We start from the raw sequence: 21,483 nt of genomic DNA, 5'->3' as shown, positions 1-21,483 counted from the left end.
AAGCTTCAAAAAGTGCGCAGAAAAAATCAAGAAGTCTGTGCTATTCTGCCATATAGACTTGTTATTACTACTGCTTGGGGTTTAACCATGTCCTTCGTTTTAGAAAGGTGCAAGTGTGAGTAGGTTTTCAAATAGCCGTAGAAAGTATGAGTTTTTTAATATGTGATAATTTGATTTGATGACTGAGAGAAGCCACACACCTGGATAAATCCTTCCCTTGATTCCAGTGCGTTTTGTTTTTTGGTACTTAGCTGTCAATAACACACAGACCATATCTAATTGCTTGAGATCGATGTGGATTCTCTTTTTATTTATCATTATTTTTTTTTAAAAAAAAAGCACTTAATCATCTCATCTCATCTTTAAAAAAATAAATAAATTAAATAATCTCGTCTAGATGGAGTGGTCGTATTAGGCCAACGGTATCCACTCGTGCCTACCACATGCTACCATGTATTATGCTGTCCGCTGAGTTACATATGGCACACACGTCTCTTATTTTGGACAGTTCGTTATCCCGCACGTGCCGCACGTGTTCTGTTCCCCATTTGGGGCTGCTTCCCCAAATTTCTCAATTACTGCCATTGAAAATTGGGTCCATGGTGATTAACGTGCTACCGTACATAATGACTAGTGATCCGGTTGGGACTGATCACTTTTACTCCGAAGTGGGCCCACCGTCGATTATGGAAGGGACCATTGGGCTTTGGGCCCACACAAGTTAGGCGGGTTTTCGTCCGTTGACAATTTGATTGAAGTTTGACTGAGCACCCAACTCCTTTGCTTCCAGTTAAATCCATTAAATTTTTTAGCAGTAAAAAGGTAAAAGCTTTTTCGACTTTTCTAAATCAAGGCAAGAGTTTCTGCGGATTGATTACGGACATAGATAAAAAAAAAAAAAAAAAAGCTTTTAATTTAATCACACTGAGGAATATTATTAAATTTTAAAATTAAATTACCTAATTGTCAGAATCCCCATATAACTCTACAAGTAAAATTTATCAGACAAATCTTAAAATTAAAAATTATTTTTTAAGACTCTTCACAACAACAAGACTAATTCAAATTAATATATTATATTGTGTTTTTCGAGGTTTGTATTTTACTTACCTTATTTAAATAGAATAAAGACAAGTTTAGATATTAAAACAAATAATTAATTAAGATATAGATAATGAAATGCGGATTAATTTTGTACGAGTGACAAAGAAACATAATAATTGAGCCCTCAAGAATTTGATTAGTTCTTGGGTAAACGTGGTCCGTTCGCTAATGTTTATTCATCATCGTTTGACTCCCTTAATTAATTTTTTACTAATCTAAACTTAATTACTGCACCAAACCAATTTGTAAATTATCTACAGTTACGTGTACCGTAATTTAGATTTAAAAAAAAAATATATGAATATTGAATAATTGGAAAGGGGAAGGAGAAAGTCAACCCTGTGATTTACTACCATTGTCTTGTATACTTGGCAGATCACTATTGGTTGTTTTATTTTTCTTGGGTAGACGTGGACCATCCATAATTATATTTAGCTTATAAATTTAGACTCAACCTACAATAATTAGTATTACCATTTTAGCCAGAGACTATCCTACTCTTTTTGCAGGCTCAACACAATCTACTCCACTAAAATAATGCCTCCATGCACGCCTGTCATATGTATCTGACTTACATATATACATACATACATGCTTAAAAGTTTAAAGAGAGACAAATATGTATTTTCCATTTCTGTAAATTCACCCACCAAACCCCCCAAAAATAAATAAATAAATAAACAAGAGTATTTGAATTCAAGCTGTAGATATTATTCATTACAGGACTGTGTAATCTGGTCGTGTAGAAACAGTATGGTATGCTAATTTTGACTAAACCTATAATTTTTTAATCTTTATTTTCACTTGGATTTAAAAAATCATGAAAAGTCTGATAAATCATGTATGGTCTACCTACCTAATAAATGCTCTTTCTTTTGGAAAAACAAAAAAAAAAAACCTGAATAGTCTTTTAAGAACTAATAAATCTCAAAAACCAAATAAAAGGGGAAAAAAGATAAGTGGTCTCAAGAAAGGAACTTTTGTGCTATTCGCTTACTTTTCATTTCTTAAATTCTAAGCTGGACTTGATTAATTATTAAGATCAGGAATAGGTATTTAGTTGTGTCCAAACACGGTCTTCAAATTGACTATCTCAACTTTCTTCTCAAAAAAACCAAACACTCCCCTCTTCAACACACACCCACACACATAAAAAGCTCTTATAATCAGATTCAATACTCTCTTTCTCTCTCTACTCACTCTCTCATTTATATATAGCTCCGTTCTGCATATCGAGGAAGATCAAGAAGCTGTATACATATATGTATTAATGGCAAATGGGTACAAGCAGAAATACAATGCCCACCACCAAAACCTTCATTTCCATCACAAGACTACGTTCTTGCCGTTGCTGTGTTCAAGACCTTCCATCAAAGATGTCACAATCCCTAAACTGGAAGACCCTTTGTCCCCCAAGATCAGTTGCATGGGCCAAGTCAAACGGAACAACAAGATCGCCGGCCTAATCCCAGCCGCCACCACTTACAACAAACTCACCACCACCGCCACCGCCGTCAAATCCTCCAAACTCAAGAGATTTTTCTCCGGCAAAAACCTCGCCACCGCTACCCTTACAGCTCCTGCAACTACCACCGCCTGTATCAGAAGAAGAGAATTAGGTAGCAAGAATGTTATTGTCAATGGGGAAACTGGATCAAAGAAAGCTAATAATGACAACTGTGTCCCCGTCGTCAACATTGTAGATTTGGATCCTCCGTTGCCTGTGATCAAGAGAGATAGTGTTAGCAATAATGGACACGGAGAGACTCTTTGGAAGAGGAGATCGGGTGGGGCTGCACTTACAAGTTTACACCTTCAACGTATTCAACTCAATACGCGTCTTCTTGATCAGCCCACCACCGTTTGATTTTTTTGATCATATACAAAGAACCCAGAGGTCAGATCGATATATAACATATAATATATCGAAATATCAATTAATGCACATAGAATATGTGATTGATTTGTTTGAAGTCTTTGTCCAGTTTTGGTTAGTGTTATTCCATTTTTCTTTCTCCTATTAATTGTTTCACAAGGCATCATCACGTGATGATCACGCTGGTGCTTGCTAGAAATGTACATGAAAACTATATGAATCAATGGCCGAGCCATAAATCTCGAATTAAACTGTGTAGAACAATAGGGATTGGCGGATGAAACCCTTTGATTTTCTTACCCATTTTTATGGAAATTCCACCATGTCTTATACCGCTTTTTTCTTCACCGACACTCTCCCGAAATCAGTATACATAAACGAAATTACATTCGGACACTTTGTAGTTATGTAAAAGATTATTTATGTGGCACATAATGCTATTATCATAATTGGGTTGGACACAATTCAAGGAATTTATTTACAGATCAGAAAGTATTGACTTTGAAATTAAGTTTAAAGTTATGGCTCGGTGTTTTGTTTTTTTTTTGGCTTTCCTTTGATTTGTTTTGGGGAGTGGTATAATTTCGACATAAACATAACTAGATTAAAAAACTTAGTCTTGATATATTAAATTTAGTTAAACAAAGTGAGATTGTTGAAAGTAATTGGCTTAAAAAATTAGATGTCTATGGCATCTTTTATCACAGAAGTAACAATATTGTCATATATAATTAACTAATATTTTTTATTCTCTTAGATTTTGTAAAAAAGGGTTTTTCTAAAAACTTTTGTACGTTAGGTTTTCCTTAATCTTAATAAGTTTTTATTTATAGAAAAAAAAAAGTTTTATAAATATAATCAACAAAAATATAAATTAATTATTAATATCAAATAATATATTACTATACTTAAAAAACTTTATATTAACCTTTCAAGCAATGTGAAATCAAACTGTATAGTTTAAAAGTTTTATATTATGGAGCTTTACTGGACTCAGTAATCAAATATATAATTGATAAAAATTAGAAAATAGATAATAAAAAATGAATCAATTTTAATATGTCGATTAATTTAAAATTTTAAACTGATAAAAGAAATCCAAAAGCTCCACAATTATCCAAATTGTCACCAACTTAGTTCAAAATTTTGTTTGTCAAAAATAATGGAGCAAATTAAAAAGAAAAAACCGTCTTGAAATGGGTACAAAAAAAAAAGTCAAGGGTGATATACATGAAGAGAATATATTTACATAGGAAGAGGAGAAACAGATCCCTCAAAGTGGAAATTTTCTGTACAAGTATAGCGTATAGGTCGGGATCAAGGTCAAGTTATTAATTAGGAAGTTCTGTATTGGCGTATAGGTTTGTTTGTTTCCCTGGAAAATTGTAGAATGTTATCCTTGGGACTTTTAAGCTTGTGATATTTATCATCATTTTCATTCGTGATATTTTCAAAGGGATCAATCTTCAAATGTCCCTCAATTTAAGAACAAATTATAATACGGGCAGACCAGTCTAATCTTCATGTCATTTTCGGTATTTCCCAATTAAAATATTAACATTATATATTATGCAATGAATTATTATTTATTAGAACTAAACATTGTTGCAGTATCATTTAATTCAACTCGAAGTAAAGCCTTATATATAATTTATCACAAACAATTTTGAACTAATAGTTTTTTTTTTTTTTGGTATAATACACTACTTTAGAGAAATGCAAAAGAACAAAAAATCCATTACGTAGAAACAAGAGTAAGTATATTTTTATACGTCTATATCAATTTTTTTTTATAGTAAAAGTAAATATATTTTCAATTTCTGAATACAAAAGACAGTACCTAAACAAAAAAATCATACTTACCAATTAAAAAAAAAAAAAAAGACTGAAACCCAGAATGAGTAAACTATTAACACTCGGACAGAAAAGATTTTAAGGATATGGGAGTGTTTATGTGCGCATGTTGTGTGTGATCGATAAATGCGGCACAATATTTTTACACAAAAAGTAAAAGGGACGAAGTTTACTCTCACAACATACCTCATCGCACTATCCCACAACCTGAAAAACCAGAAAAAGGTCAAGCTAGCAGTCAGTAAATACGTACGAAGGTACAAACAAAGAATTAGGAGGCTTGTTATCAGCTGAAGCCTGAATACTTCTTCTCTTTAAGACCAATTAAATACAGAATGTACAACACTTGCATCACCACACATCTTCCTTAACCAATAAACTACCTTCTCCTCTTCCCTACACAACAAGTGTTAGATAGAACAGGAGGAAGAAATACTCTGATCTTTCTTTTTGGATTCCGGAACTATTTTGACTGTTGAAAATTTTTCTTTCATGATTGATAAAGATATCTACACCGACTTTACAGAGCACATACAGTAGGTGGAAAAATCTAAATTCCTCCTTACAGTTACAAGAAGCAGAGGTTCTCTCCAACCTCCACCAGCCACTTGCACAAATCAACGCTCCTCAGTACATGTAGAAAGCATAAACCCTCACCCACTGTACAATTACTCCCATCAAGAATATACAACAATTGACCCCAAACTTACCACCTCAACTGGAATCTCATTCCTATTAATGTGATATGCCAGCCAGATCATCACCGCGTTGGTTCATTCAATCATTCTGCCTTTGTACTAATATGGACTTGCATTCAGTCCATATAACACAGACAGCGACAGGACTGATGATTACAGCCTCGAACCAAATGAACAACCAGGGAATTACATCAATCTACCCATCATGTTCTAGAGGCTCAGCAGAAGATGCATTTGGATTGCACTGCTTCTCCTCTTGGAGGCAATCAACAGGAATATAAACATACCCTTTTGGCAACCGTTGATTCTTCATAGATGCTTCATCTGATGTCATTACCAGCTCTTTCTCAAATGTCTCAATATGCTGAGATTGTCAATAATAAAGTTCAAGCCACGTAAGTATCTCAAATTTGAAAGAGGAAAAAATCAAAGCAAAAAAAGAGACAGGTAGAGATGCATTATACCTTTCTAGACTTGGAACTCCATTCTCCATCATCCAAAAGATTACGAGATGCAAAATTATGTCTATGAGGAATTTGCTTCCCAGAGAATGTAACCCTTTCTGTAGATTTCCGAGTAAAATGGATTTGGGAAGTGGAGCTGTCATCAGTTTTTTGATCAATGTCCATAGATACTGGAACCTTACTCCGGTGCTTAATAGAGAGAGCACTGTCAACAGTATTATCATCTGACCGCTGAATTGCTTCATTACATGATTTGCAACCATCTGTAAGACCTTTAAGGGAAGTTGTAGCCGATTCTGAGGAAACATCCGGCGGAAAAAAGGGACTATGGACAAGGACAGAACGAGCAACATGGTCTCTTTTGACAGCAAGTATTTCATGTGAGCAAAGAACCAACTCCCGCTGCAAGCATTAACAAGGATAACTTTGCATAAGCAAGTGAGATGACAACGTATGTCCGAAGGTAAAGCCAATTCCAAGAGACTAACAAGCATTCAAAATCGAAGGAGAGAGGTCAGAACCGACAAATGAATAAAATAAACAAATAGATAGTGGATAGAGCATAAATAACTTGTCATGGACGTCATTAAAACCAAGGCTTCTAGCACATCAGCATCAAGGACCAATGTAAAGAATTCAAAAACCAACCAGAAGACGTTGCTACAACATCTGGATGGCTTTCTTCGCAACTATAGCGAATAACATTACTCAGAAGGTTCAAATCCCAGCATTACCGAAACCCAAAAAGTACACATGAAACAGCAGGAGTTCCAGGCATATAAGAAATAGCCAAGTTTTGCAAGAATCAGGAACTGGACGGCCCAGATACGCATTAGAGAATTTCGGAAGCAGCACAATTCATATCTAGCCAAGAAACAACTTAAAGAAGATCTTCTGGAAAGCCAACCTAGTAATTTGAAATGTTTTAGCTGATCCCAACTGTAATTTAAGAATCAAACCTTTCAGCAAGCAAAACGAACAATAATTGCTGGAGTTAATACTAATTGTTTGCACAAGCAAGAAGATGAAAATAACTCTTAAAGTTGGTGCTAGTATACATGATATATAAATCAATACAAAGGCACTAGGATCCTCCCCAATAATAGATCCCCCAGTGTCTCATATTTCTAACATCTTCAGTATCTATGATGTTGCAAAAAATCACAGGAGATGGTTGAAAGCTTAATTCATAAAATAATAATAATACTTCAACACAGGAAGTGAAAAAAACACAGAAATTTCAAATAGACAGATCTTATGCAGGATTGCCAACAGGGTGCAAGTTCATCATACCATTGATAATAATCAAGAAATGTTGAGTTTCAGTTCCATTTACATGGGGCACAAGAACATTGCATTTACATATTCTGCCAACTTTACAATCGCATAACTCTCATGGAACATATACCAAAGAACCAAATTTTGATTAAATAATAACTTAAGATTGATAAAATTAAACAAAAATCTCTTTTTCAAATAAAACCCTAGATGAAACTCCGTTCCAAATACAAGATAGGCTACCTTTATTTTTTCACGTTTGATTATTCTTTCACAAAGAAGGCGTAACCTCTCAAGTTCAACCTGCATATACAGTTCAAGGTGCCAACAACCAGATTATTCAACTGAAAGAAGTTAAGGAAGATGCAACTTATGACTAATGCAAACCATGAGCGTAATTGCAAGAACATTTGACGATAATTTGCATAAAACATGTTAGAAAAAACATACTGCAGGATAGCAAATCCAAAAACAGTCTACACAACCACATATAATGTGGTACAAATTTCTCATAGATATGAAAAATCTGTCAGTACCAATTTCTCCATTCTTAGAAATACAAATACATCTTAGCTTCTTTCCACTGCGGTGCTTCGGGAGTTCATATTCTTGCTTTTGAAAAAATGAAGTTCTGTTAAGGACACATCAATTGTTTTTCCAAAACTTTTTTTTTTTTTGTTAGGAAATGCAATTATAGGCTGCTTCGCCGAAACAGATAATCATATTAATTATATTCCCATAATATCTTCAAAAGAATTTTTTCCAAAACATATCATAGATTATGACATTTTCAACAATATTTTGTTAAGCCTAAGTTACTAAACACAACAGCCACTTGTTATATAGCAAGCTTTTAACCACAGTCATGGAAAAAAGTTGCTGAACAAAAGCCTTTCTTCTGAACAATATCACAACCAAACCACAATCAAATGGAGCCTCTAAGTATCTTCAGAACTAATACAACATTAAAAACCTATTAATTTACTGGAACTAGTTTGATCTCATTTCTATCATTATGAAAATGTCAAGATCATCTTATACGGGCAAACAAATATAGAAATGAACAAATAATTGATAACCATTTGACAAATATAAGAACAGAGCAAATAAAAATCAGATGAAACCTTACCCTAATTTGCTTGAGGCTTTTCAGCTCCTCTACTCCATGCTTTTGAGTTTCAGCCTATAAAGATTGAGCAATTGAAAAATGAAGTCAGGCATTATAACTGATGAACAAAGAAATATCTTAATTATAGTAAACAATATAGACCTTTGCCCTCTGGTCTAAGCTGTGTTTTTCACAGTAAGCCTTGTGCTGCAACTTGCCACCACCGGTCATGTAGAAACCAGCACTCCTAGCACAAGTGGGATGAAATGTTGTCTGACAATGACCATAACTACACTGCATGGAATAAATTGCTGATGAAAATCTTAACCTGAATGTATTTATTAATTCAAACAGAGATAAACTAAACCATGAAAAGAAGAATATCTAATTGCCAATGCCACCTTAATGCATGCACCATGGTTGCGACGGCAGATACAGCAAATATCAATCCCCTTCGGAATTGTGTCCTGGTATTCCATCACGTACAATAGTAAGTTCAATACAAGAAAAAAAAGGACTATTTGGAGTTGCAAACTTCGAATGGATTGTATTTCCTAAAAAGTTTCTGATATATGGATAAAAAAATGTAAACTATGTCAAAGTTCAGATAGTGTCCATGCACATACCATTCCCTGTACAGGATTGACTTGTCCCCTTCTGAAGGTTGATTCAAAGACCCACTACAAAACAGAAGAAATTTTTATTTTACATCTTACATGAAGATAGAAAGGTGTCATACACTCAAACAGAGCTGCCATCAGTTGAGTAACCAACAAGCAAAAAAGAGATTCACCTCTGCACAGAAGGCATGGACCCACTGACCATCAGCAGATTTTCGAAAAGCACCAGTAGTGCCAGCACATAAACCACATTCCGCAACAAAATAGGGTTTCTCCCAAAAATTGACAGATGGAGCTCCAGATGATCTAGATGACAGTAAATCTTCGCATAATTCACAGTGCCATGGACCAGTAGATTCTTTTACACTCCGATAGCAATCCAAGTGAACAGCAACCTGCTAGCACAAAGGCTTTGCCATCAGTCATGACAAAAACAGACATTAAACTAACCAAAAAGGAGGAAAGAAAATGATTATGACTCATGCCACAGAACCTTGCAACCGGAGCAGACTAAAATAGGATTCAGTATTGTTTCTGATCGTCTGCAGATATCACATGATCTTGGATGATCTCTTGAAAAATCTGAGACTGACTGCAAATAATCAGACTGCTTTTCTGACAACGTCCTTGAAACAGCCATCTTTGAAAGTGTCTCTTTTGCCCGTGGCATCAGCTGAGAGCTACTGCCAATCCTTCGGTTAGAATTACTTGTCTTCAACAGGTTCTGCAAAGGAGGAAGTAAGGCAATAAATATAGTTATATCTTTTAATAAAGGAAAAGTGATGGTCAAGAAAACACATGAAAAATAATAATAACCTCCTGTCTCGCAGAATCTTCAAGTACATCTTTCCTCAACGACGATATCCTAGATGAAGCTGCAGCAGCAGCAGTTGCTGCAGCTAGAACAGCCTGAGCTTCCTTATGTTTTCTCTCCTTTCTACCCTGTTTCTTTGCTTCTCTAAGATCAGAATGATATCGGTTAATAAGCACATTATCCCATCTTTGTTGACGCTGTATGTCAATCTCCAGCGGCAAACTCTTGGCAACTTTACAAACTAGATTGTCTGCAACAGATTACACGAATAACTATATATCAATGTAAACTAGCACAAAAATGTAGAACTCCAAGTTCCCCATGCATACATATCCACAAAAGGCAAGAAAATATCTAAAATATGCAAAAGAAAAAGGAAAAGAGAAGTGACCAGCAAACTGCTTTCTTGCAACTGTATAGTGAAGCAATCTCTTCCGGTAATATATCAGTTCTCCTTCCAATTCATCTTCAGGACTCTGTTCTAGAATTCCAAGTTTCTTAGCCTCAATAAGCTGCTCCATATTGAGTTCATCAGTTTTACAAATCATGTCGTTGCACTTTGAGTGTTGACCAGGCCTATAATGGCAAACAGTGTCATTGGAAGATGCCTCCAAGCGAGAGAATTCTCCATTAGTACAACCTGCCAAAAAGCTACCCTGTTACAGGTGGTCCACATTTGGCATGAAGGGAAAATAAAAACTTTACCATCAAGATCATTTGGACATGGATCAGAGCATAATGGAGCTTCCTGTTCCAGATCCACACAACTATCCTGATCATGAGAGAAAGCCTGCTCTAATTCAACCCCACCAGAAACACTGCAACTTGAGGCTTTAGCTAGACGGCCTGTCCGGCATATAGTATTTGTATCAGATGAGACCAAGATTTCAACGGGTTGATATCAACCACATTCTTTCATTAACTATTTGGACTTGCATAAAATTAAGATAATGAACAAGAGAAGTCCAGGAAACAAGAAAGCTTCTATAAAAGGTAACCAAATTAGTCAACGACCAGTTTTCACCACAAATATAGCAAACCAAAATTCAACATAAAATGGGACAACTTTAACATTAGGGAAAAGACCATACTTTCCAGAAATCAGATAGGAATTTAAGAGAGAGGACAACAATCAGACAGTTGCAATAACAAAGCATTGTGTATATATATGAAAGAGAGAGAGAAATTTACTAAGGTAATGCTTCACCTTTTTTGAACAAATAAGTATTATTAGATTGAGAAGTGAAGACATTAACGGATCTAATCCCCAAGTATTAGGTAGCTGTTCAATTACTCTTTTCTTGCTTTCCTTTTCTTTCTGGTTTGCACCTCCCTAGTCTTTTTTTTTTTTGAGATAAACATGTCTCTCCGTTCTATTTTTATTACCCATGACTATCTTTCAGGTTACCTAAGAAGTTTAATGCATTACAGAATGTATAGTTAAAAGTTTAGCTGGGTTGCAGTTGCTCTTTTCTACAAAGTTCAATGCACATAGCAGCCTGTTATCTAGGAAGTTTAATGTGCTGCAGCATGTATGGTAAAGTTCAGTTTGCTTGCAAACTTGCAACCTCTTCAGATGTAACTTCAAAATGTGTTCTTTGAAATTATTTACCACAACTGCTAGCAGATAACAGTTTTACCATATTTCCAGATATTTGCTGCCAATCTTTTTTTTTTTGAATTGCAATATTTGCTGCCAATCTCTTTCAAATAAATAGAGTTTTATTTCAAAGGGATTTACCAGAGTTCCCTCAAACAATCCAAGAGTAAGCTGCAACTTTTAAATGCTTCCAAGCAATAAATGGTAAAAGCAAAGATATACAACAATCAAATATACAGGGAAATAGAAGATACACATATACAAATACATATATATATACACACAGAGAGATATTCATCAAAACTTGGTAAATACTCAAAAGAAGAACATTGAACCAGTGAAAAAAGAGCACTACTCAAAGATGATTGACAAAAGCATACCTTCGTCCTTGGATAGAGGCTTCTGCAAAGAATTTTGTACAATTTCCAGCTCGGCTGACCTCTGCCAAAAAAAGAAAAAAAAAATTAAATCTCATCAAACAAGCTAAAATATTCAATGAAGAAAGAATTTTCTTTCAACAAGTTGACTTCATATGGAAATCTTATACAAAAGCATCCATGAAAATGAATGTAACTTCATCATGATCTTGTATTTATGCCCCAAAGCAACTAAAAGCTGTTAAAAGACCCTCCATCAATCCAAAATTGTAATTCACAAAATACTTCATTAACCCTGAAAATCAATCATCATATCTAAAACAGATAACCATATCCCTTATTTCTTTGGCTATTTGGGGAGGAGAGAAGAAAAAAATTACATGATATTATGTGGTTCGAACTCTTTCAGTATTTTGTTCAATGACCATCACTCTTACCAGGAATGTCGTAGCTTCTGAACTGCGGAACAGGAACAGGAAGAATGCACACTACTAAGACATTTCGGGTGCATGGGATAGACGGATTCGTGTTTCAGATCATGAGTAGTTGAAAATCACATTTGGATGGCAATTGATTGTTGATGTAGTTCAACATCAATTATAGTATTACTATTATTATATCAATGAGTATGTAACTTTAGAAATTAAATATGTCGCAATTCACATTTAATTCGACTATCTTGCTTCTTCAGGAACATGCCAAATCCTCAAAAATTCTCCTTATTTAGCTAAAACAAGTCAAATAGTGATCTGTTTCCTGTTCCTCCGCTCCCTTTATTTATAGATACCAAGAGAACAATTAGTTTCCTTTATTCACTCCTCTACCTGTTTCCTATCCAATGTATCAGTTACCAACCAAGATTATTTTTCTCTACTAACACCTCTATCTACGACAGTAATATCCGAAGAATTATTTTGTGTAACCAGTATATGATATGTAGCATCCCTTTCAATATTATTGGTGGACTCATAAATAACTTCATGAGTTTTTACTTATCACTCAGATTTTTTCTTTCGATAATAAGGAAAGAAAATACAAGATCAGAATATACTCATTCACAAAATAACTTCTCCTTCTATCTTTTCTTAAAAATTCTTAAAAAAAATCTAATCTACAAAAGAAAACTATTAACTTTGTTTCGTCACTCTGCTCTTAGGAAAAAAAATTCTTAACGAACAAAGGAAACTACCAATTGTCTTTATTTGTTCCTCCATCTCTCTTCAGACCTTTATCATTATCTTGCCTTAAAATCTTTATACTTTCAAAGATAAGAAAAAACTACTTAAATTGACATCCCAAGTTTTGAGATTTAGATTGATTCTACAAGATCCTAGGGCATAAAAGAATGGCAATTTGGACAGCAGGATCAGGATCTTGGTTAAAGCCTTCTACAAGTGGGCGCGTAACCAAGTTTGTTTTAGCACTATCTTTGCAACCTCATAGATAGTTTGTCATACAGCTAACACACACCCGTGCTTCTATAGATGGGCATCAGGCACCATGGTTCTCCTTTGATCTCTCGCATTCAGCAAGATCCTGGGACACAAACGAATGGCAATTTGGATTGCAGAATCCAACTCTTAGTTAAGAGGGTGGGAGCAAACCAAGGTATTTTACGCACAATCTTGGCAACCTCATAATAGTTTGTCATACACTTAATCTACATTCATACTTTTGTAGATAAGCATCAGGCAGGATAGCCCTCCCTTGGTCCTATTTAAATATTATACTTTCTTTTATCAAAATCAGACAGAAGTTATTCTAAAATACATCGTTTAGTTTCCTTCGAGCATTATCTTGATCGCCAAATTTCCCCTATAATTAATTTAGTCTCACATCATGATCAACTCCTCATAATCATGAGAAGGATTTTGAGGGAAAAAGATCCAAATTCTCAATTGTGAATTAATTAAAGCAACTGCGTGAAATAAACGTGAATTTAATACAAGACTGAACCAATTAAGATACTTCCGATGCATTACTTGAGGCTATTAAAACCAATTAAAGCAAGAAAAGATAATATTAGAACTTACAACCTTTCACATTCCAGGAACTTCTCTACTTCATAGTAGAAGTTTAAACTAAATGAACCTTCCCATTCAGATGATTGCTAAACCTATCTACCTTATGGTCGACTACTAATATTAAAACAACCCTTCTGTAACCACATGCACAAAAAACAAGAGGATGGAAAGTTCAGAGGATCTAATGCTCTGTATTGCAAAAATCCCAACTAAAAATGGCATCAATTAATTTCAAGAAACTTAATGAGTCTCTCTTAATGTTTAGGATCAAAGTTTACTTCCTTTACCTTAAAAGGCTTGAAGCTTGATGCGAAGTTAGCATCTCTTATCTCCTTTCCTTTTAATCGTTACACATATGGTAAGTCTACTTTCACAAGTCAATAATAAATATGAGAAATATAAAACTTTTTTGGCAGATACAGAAAAAAGAAAAACTACCCATACCATGTAGGTATCCTTCTACATAAGGAAAAGAACTAAGCACATCTACAACCGGGATTTACTTTCATATCCAACTAAATAGAACGCAAGTAACAAGGACCAGTTCCAATAAATTTAGAAGTCTAGACATCCTTGTACATGGGGAAAAGAAATAGGCACATATAACACCAGGTTTACTTCTTCATATCTAACAATATAGAGCCCAAATAAAAAGATTCTTATTCCAATAAATTAAGAGAAAAGCAGCTCCGGAGACGAGAAAAAAAAAATCTGAAGCAATGAAGTCTCAGGAAAAACCATGAGTAAAAGCGTTTGTACAACATGGAAACACTAGATTTTCAGCATCTGCCCCATAAGCTAGAAATTAGTCATGGATATTACCTGCAAATACTGAAATGGTAACATGGAGCTAGCTATGCACCAACACAGTCTCTTTAAGAATTTCAAAATTCTAGGGCAATGGCTGGACACCATGAAGAATTAAGTACCATTAAGGGTGGGTGAGAAAAATTCAGTGTGTGAGGGCAAGATAAAACTTCTACGAACAAAGGCACCTGATCACAAAGAGCTTGAAGAAACCGACTTCCCAGGTGCACATATATCCTATACCTAAAATAATCATGACATAGAATAAAAACAACAATTAGGGCTTCCAGGTTGACAAAAATTGACTTTTTAGGTAAATTAATCTATGGAGAATCTAAATCTGAGGCAGCCAGAAAATGAGGGCTTGAGGCAAAAAGTTGGATTAGAAAAAGAACTCTTAAACTAAGAATGGTCCAAAACCTAAAAAAGGACCATACTGAACATCTCCCTCCCAGTCAAACTTCAACATTTCCCCAGTTGTGCTCATAATTCAGAACTATATTAACAAGGGAAATTCAGATACATCAAAGAAATATACTGACAACAAAATATAAATCCATAGCAAATTTCAAGAGTTCCTATGGTTGAAAGATGTATAAGGGGATCCATGGACTAAAAACGTATAAATAAATGGCCCCAGTAATACTAACATACATGATAAATCCAGCCACTTCCACTGGGATAAGAGAAAAAGGTGAATAGAAATTCTGCAACCAAAAGCAACTAGAACTTGACGCTTTTGCATCCAATTCACAACATAAACATAACTTCAATTGATAGTTAGATATCTAGGGAGCAAATGGGCAATATGCATTTGCTACATAAAGGTTTGAAGCAAATGTCTACATATGACAAGATTACCTTTACAGTTGAGTCAGGAACAGATACGCCACTCAAATCCTCTTCTTCTTTCTTAATAAGCTGATCTGGTTTAATCTTGTCCACAACAACCCCATTGTAACCACAAATTCCATCAGAGCACATTATTTCATTATCCCTCAAAATTCTAATTGTACTTTTGGTTCTTCTCCGTGGGGGTACTGACTTAACAGCAACAGGATCTGATATTTCTGAGTCTGACACTGTTACACCATCGGAACAGGCAACTGTGCCCATTTCAGACATGGATGTTATCCCAGATTTTGTGTTGACTTTCAGACCCTTTTGCAAAGTACTCATGTAAGCATGACTTTTGAGCCATTTAACTAGCTTCAATTGCAAGTCAGGCAGCAAGTAACCATCCTACATTAAAACATCCAAAAGGTCACAACAAAAGAAAACCCAAAAAAGAGAAGAGAAACAACCAATGACTAGTAACTGCTTTAGAAGAATCTCATTGCAATGTAGAAAACAAATTGATTCATGCATTACAGCAAGTGTGGCACTTAGTGAATCAGGTGAGACACCAATCTCCGATGCTACATCTTTCACGTCAACTTTTCCCCGATTGATTAACTGCAGGATGTGCAGACAGTAAGGCATGGAATAAACTGGAGTAAAACAACTAGTTGAGATCAGATATATATATTTCCCCAAATACCTTCTTCAAAATCAATACAAAATTCAGGGATTCAGATGGATTGATATCTTCCCTGTTCTTCCTCTCTAGCATTCCCACATTCACATGTTGCTGAGCTTCATTGCAGTCTGACACAGTTCTAGCATTTAATTTGGAGTCAGACATTGCTTTTTCTTGTGATTCACTATTGCCAGATATATCAGAGCTTGCGTCAGGAGTCTCTACGTGGAGTGCCATCTTATCCCCATTGTTGCATCCATCTTTTAACTTGTTTGACTTGTTCATAGATGAAGGAAGATGATTGGTAAGAGAGATATTACTTGCAACAGTAACACGAGGATCTCCTGATTGTTGCGACCTGTTACTCTCACGGATCTCTGAGTGCTTTGAACAAAACGCCCGCAATTCAATCTATAGAACCATTGAAAGAAGTAAGCAACCTTTACTAATAGACCCATCACTGCATAAATACAATAACAGCACCCAAAGTTGTGCCAAACAGTTTCATGCAGATAGAGAAAGTCATACATTATCACATCCATATTTTCCCCAAACCTCCAACCTGTGTCCTGCCTCCCTTGCACATATAGGATGAAAAGATGCCCTGCATGTACCTGGAAAACCAAAGACAAGAAGTCAAATGATCGCATCAGAACTTCCATAAGTACTGAAAAAGGTACAAAAACATATAATTCATATTTTTAGTACTGAACAATGAAAGGAAAAAATAAGCCCCATATAAAATTGAATGATGAAAGCCAATCAAAATAGTGGCAGCTAGCAACTAGCAGCAATAAGAACTTCACAAGTGAGAGAAAAGTAATAAAGAAAATCAGCAATCTTGGTGTCAGCAGCAAAGAATGCTTGAGCTTAGTCAGCATAAGACCTTACGCATTTGACATGGAACAGCTAATAAGCCTACAGACAATCAGCTTTGTATACATTAGTTCGGGAAACAAAAGGCTTACAAATCTAATCTAGCCAGTAAACCCGTAATCCAAACATTTTATCATTGACATGGATCCTTCAACAGTCAACTAACATAGAGTTCTGGAAGAAATTTTCACACTGCACCTCCTAGGGCAGGAAATCCGTAATAGCAAATTCACCTCCTTAAGCAGAGGATAGAAAGTAACTAGATACACAAGCTCATTTAAATTACATCCTCAAATTTTATCCCCGTAACAATTACTGTCTTCATCAATAAAGGATGAAAATTATTTTTTTTAAATAATAAAAGATGAAAATTATTGATGAAGAATGTAAATTTAAGGTAATGCATGAGAGGACGAACATGCCATCTTGCCCCATACCACTAGACAATGGGGTCACAAACACTCACATTAATGAAATAATGAAAACTATTATCCCAAATATTCTTCCCAACATACATGGCCTCAACTCCATTAAATATTTCAGGGAAATTCCACAATAAACTATAATCATCTCCAGGAAGTCAAAAATCATTCATTAACAGACATCACATGCTGTCTGTTAATGGACATTCTGGTTATTTATTTCAAAAAGAAAAATGGACATTCTGGTTACAACTCTCATGCTCATAGTGACAGGCAAAATGGGGGAGTTTCAAACATTTAGTGACTCTTGTCTCACACAATTCAAACAGCAGATTCAAAGACTAAGTTCCTTTTCTCTTCTCGGGGGGGGGGGGGGTTAGATGAACAAAACTAAGAAAAATAGTGGAAAGCAGTTAAGAGCTCTAGAAATTCATAAATGTTCATTACCGAATTTTGATTAAAAAAGAAACAGTAGTGAAGACAGAAGAAATTACAAAGAAGACTGAGAAAAAAGGCATCTTCGTACAAGAAGAATAAAATAGGAAACCAGGAAACAAGAAAAGATAAGAGAAAGGTCTAGCATAGAATAGTCTCCCAATTCCTTTGCAAACATAATCAGGCTCAAGTATTCTATAATTATACATCTTGTAGCACACATAGGCACGGCCTAACTTAGCTATTGATGCACACACAAAAGAAGTTGAACATTGAACCTTCCTAACAAAGATTAAAACTAAGAGAACTCAGACAACCATCACGGAAACTATAGCTAGTGTACAAACTAATAAATATTAAAATGACCTGCTAGCAAGCAGACAGATAAACTGCATGAAAAAGGGTACTTAGGCCAACTTCTGTGCAAGTGAAAGAGAAAAGAGAAAGAGCAAGCAAAAAGAATGTCAGCAGGTAAATGCAAATCATTAAAAGCCTATTCAATGACTGCAAACTCAAGCCACCAAAGTCAAATTTTCCATTCAACAAATATGATCATGAGTGCATAAGAAGGCATTAGTCATCACAGAGAAAAGATTTGTAAGCATTTTATTGTTGAACAATATCATCGTAAACAATCTTAAAGAAATTTGCAATGGAATCTTCAAAACTATCGTCTTAGGTCATACTCTGTTTAAGCTATCTTCTATATGGATAGCGACAAAGGACTCATTAGTCAGTAAAGCCCATGGCAGGCGCTGCTGTTAGCAAAGCAAGTCATTTTTGCTTGATACTCGGTTCAAAAGAAATTCCAGAAACCTTAGTTTAATAGTCAAGGTAAAACTCTTCACCAGTTGGTGGCTAGCCTGCCCCTACTCTCTAAAGCTTGCAGCTTAAGCTCTAAATAACAAATTCATCCACGATAATTTTCAAGGCAAAATACCTCCTTACTTCTCAAACCATGCAGAAAGCTGACGGCAGCACTACAAGCCACTAATGAAAATGCATTTCAGGCTCCAAAAAGTCCACAGGATACCCCTCATGTAGTAGATATTATTTGATTGGTTCTAGTTCCCCCTCCCAAATCCATAATAATGTTTATGATCTATAAATGAACCAACAGCTTGCAGCCACCTAAAAGATCCCATCATCTCTTAATCATTCCTTTGCAACAGCTCAAAGAAGAACAGAGCATTCTGTACTTGTCTAGTATCCATTTTAAACACATCTGATCAGTAAGTACAACATTTCCTACAGAGATCACTATCAGAACTTCGCAAATGCATAGGTAAGAGCACGAGAATGTTTCTCGATTAAAATGCAAAAAATCAAATTCATTTCCTAGGCACCTAGATGACTGCAAAAGATCAGATCATCTGATCTGCCAATAAGACATAAGGCAACTTCCAGAACTTCTATAGCAACAGGGAATAAGATGATCTTCCAACTCTTTCCAGAGATTAAAGAACATTAAAAGTAGGTAAAGACTTGAGTTTCAAATATCAAGCTCGTAGACATAAAAAATGAAAATTTTCTTGTGCCAAGATAAACCCTGAAGAAAGAAGAGAAGATTTATTTATGTAATCACTATGGAACAGAATGTAATACTTCTCTGTTAAGTACTAGGTGTGAAGAAAAATTAAACTCAGAGACAAGATTATTTGAGAATAAGCATAAAACAAAAATCTTTATCTTAACTGTAATATTACATGCTCTATAGAAGACAATAAGATGATAAGAAAAATACAACGCACGTTCTGAGAACAAACAGAAACCACGGAGTACAAGAACATATAATTTGTAGAAGTAGAGATTTGCAGCGTACAAAAGCACAAACTGTAGCAGATTTGCGTGACAGAAACTATCTCCTGGATTCAGCAGCCAAAATTAAAAGGCAACGCAGAGAGGTAAAATTTAATAAGGGTTAACAAAACATACCATGACTGCACCGAACACATGCACCACACTTCATCCTGCAAACATTACACACTAACTTCTTGCGAGTTTCCTTTATTCCTTCCATATTCAAAATTGGCTCCATTTTTGTTAAGTCCTCGACATAAACCTCAGGCATCCACTGAGAACAGAACAAATGAACGAACTCAACAGGCCCATTCTTTTCGACACTCCTATGGATGGGTTTTAGAGCACCACTCTGTTTTGGGCAAAGTACACAACGACCAACCAAATCGCTGACATCATTCCTCTGCTTGCACCAGGAACATAACCAAGGTCCATCACCATTGTCTTGCACGCCATAGCATTTCTGATGGACAGCAACCTTACAAGAACTGCAAATAAACAATCTGTTCAAATCTTGGCTAGTGTCACCAGTGCTACAGAAATGGCACAAAGACAAACTCCCTTCACATGGACACGCAACTAATACTTTTTCCAACCCTGCATCACTACCCAATAGCTTCCGCTTCTTGGAAGGCCTCTCTGAAGTTAATAAAATCCTACTCCTGGAACCTAAGATCCACTCTAAACTGCCAGAGGAGTCCGAAACAGAACAAACATTTTCTTCTGGCGCCAAGCTATGAGTTCTCGTGGAGTCAATTTCCATATATTGCCGAACATTCTCCTCCATTTCATGCTTGAGAACATCTTTCACCTCCTCTCTAACATCTACAACCTCCTCTTTAATGACAGGCTCCTCGACCTCCTCTTTAGCAAGAAATAGATTTCCATTTCCAACATTTCCAGTAGTGACGGGACTTGCATTCTCATGCATGTTCACATTTCCAAGTGCTTCTGGTTCATTACCGGATACTGGAACGCATTTCCTATCAGCTAACGAACTAGACAAGCTCAACTCAAACAAAGCATCGATATCAGGCAATGCCAAGTCCCTAAAGTACTCCTCAGTCTCAACCCAAATGTTCCCAGCTCGTGATCTCTCGCCCTGCCTAGAAGACTTCTTGTCCGCGCCCGAATGGGACTTCTTGTGCCGCTTCCTGCTATCCGATTGCTTCAACAAACTGGCCAGTCCACTGGGCAGAGTTAGCGCACTCAAGCCCAGAACAGACCCATCTTCTGGGATATCAAATGGAGACCGCTCGCACAGAACCTTACGCGCCTGAGAGAAAACATCGACGTCAAGAGTAATTGGTTTCTCCGAATTTTCCGGTTCGGTCGCCGACGTCTTCACCGGAACCCTAGAACCTGGGCGGCACGGCCTCTCTTCGGTGCCACAACCTCCATCCGCACCCCTACCCATCATCTTCTTCCGCCGGTGGCATCGGCCTTCGGTCATCCCCGACAAGAGCCACTCCCCCCACAGCCTACGTATTTCATTACCGAAACCCTAGTACTGATCTATCTCCGTTCGTATAGACATAAGAGCGAAAAATCAAAACCCTAACACTACCTAATTCTGACCATAAACCAAACCCTAATCTTGGCCCCCTATCAGTCTGACGTGCAGCGACATGAAATACAAAAGGATAAGTTGGCCGCGGCTAGGGTTAGGGTTTTCAGTTATTCTGGTTCGCGTATTATTTTGGATCCGTTTTCTAGAGGGATTGTTTTTTTTTTTTTCCGTAATTCGATTTCGCTTTCGGATGGCAGAGAGAGAAAGAGAGAGAGATTCGCGTTCTTTACAGGCAAG

The 21,483-nt window shown here is 36.0% G+C and overlaps 2 protein-coding genes across 3 annotated transcripts; one reads left to right on the top strand and one right to left on the bottom strand.

Moving 5' to 3' along the window:
- Positions 1–2,070: 2,070 nt before the first annotated feature.
- On the top strand, positions 2,071–3,376 carry LOC148270478 (myotubularin-like protein). The gene has a single exon (XM_088223069.1). It carries the CDS (start codon positions 2,375–2,377, stop codon positions 2,969–2,971), a length of 597 nt encoding a protein of 198 aa, XP_088079195.1. The 5' UTR covers positions 2,071–2,374; the 3' UTR covers positions 2,972–3,376.
- A 1,729-nt stretch (positions 3,377–5,105) lies between these two features.
- On the bottom strand, positions 5,106–21,483 carry LOC110825475 (PHD finger family protein). Of its 2 annotated transcripts, none has more exons than XM_088223055.1 (18): positions 19,812–21,482; positions 16,672–16,757; positions 16,165–16,554; positions 15,996–16,079; positions 15,486–15,866; positions 11,797–11,857; positions 10,522–10,662; positions 10,208–10,456; positions 9,819–10,066; positions 9,496–9,726; positions 9,176–9,397; positions 9,009–9,062; positions 8,784–8,849; positions 8,545–8,676; positions 8,404–8,457; positions 7,518–7,577; positions 5,997–6,398; positions 5,106–5,896 (listed from the first exon to the last, which is right to left on the bottom strand). In XM_088223055.1, exons 1-18 carry the CDS (start codon positions 21,127–21,129, stop codon positions 5,729–5,731), a joined length of 4,347 nt encoding a protein of 1,448 aa, XP_088079181.1. In that variant the 5' UTR covers positions 21,130–21,482; the 3' UTR covers positions 5,106–5,728. The 2 variants fall into 2 exon arrangements, 1 of the variants encoding a protein (XP_088079181.1); XR_015821704.1 differs by lacking the exon at positions 5,106–5,896 and adding an exon at positions 6,568–6,935 and having other exon boundaries at positions 6,258–6,398; positions 19,812–21,483.

This window comes from Carica papaya, chromosome 1 (genome assembly GCF_054855325.1).
Source record: "Carica papaya isolate Zhongbai chromosome 1, ASM5485532v1, whole genome shotgun sequence".
NCBI classification, from domain to species: Eukaryota; Viridiplantae; Streptophyta; class Magnoliopsida; order Brassicales; family Caricaceae; genus Carica; species Carica papaya.
The sequence above is the reverse complement of the archived record's forward strand: the minus strand, read 5'-3'. Positions and strand labels throughout refer to the sequence as shown.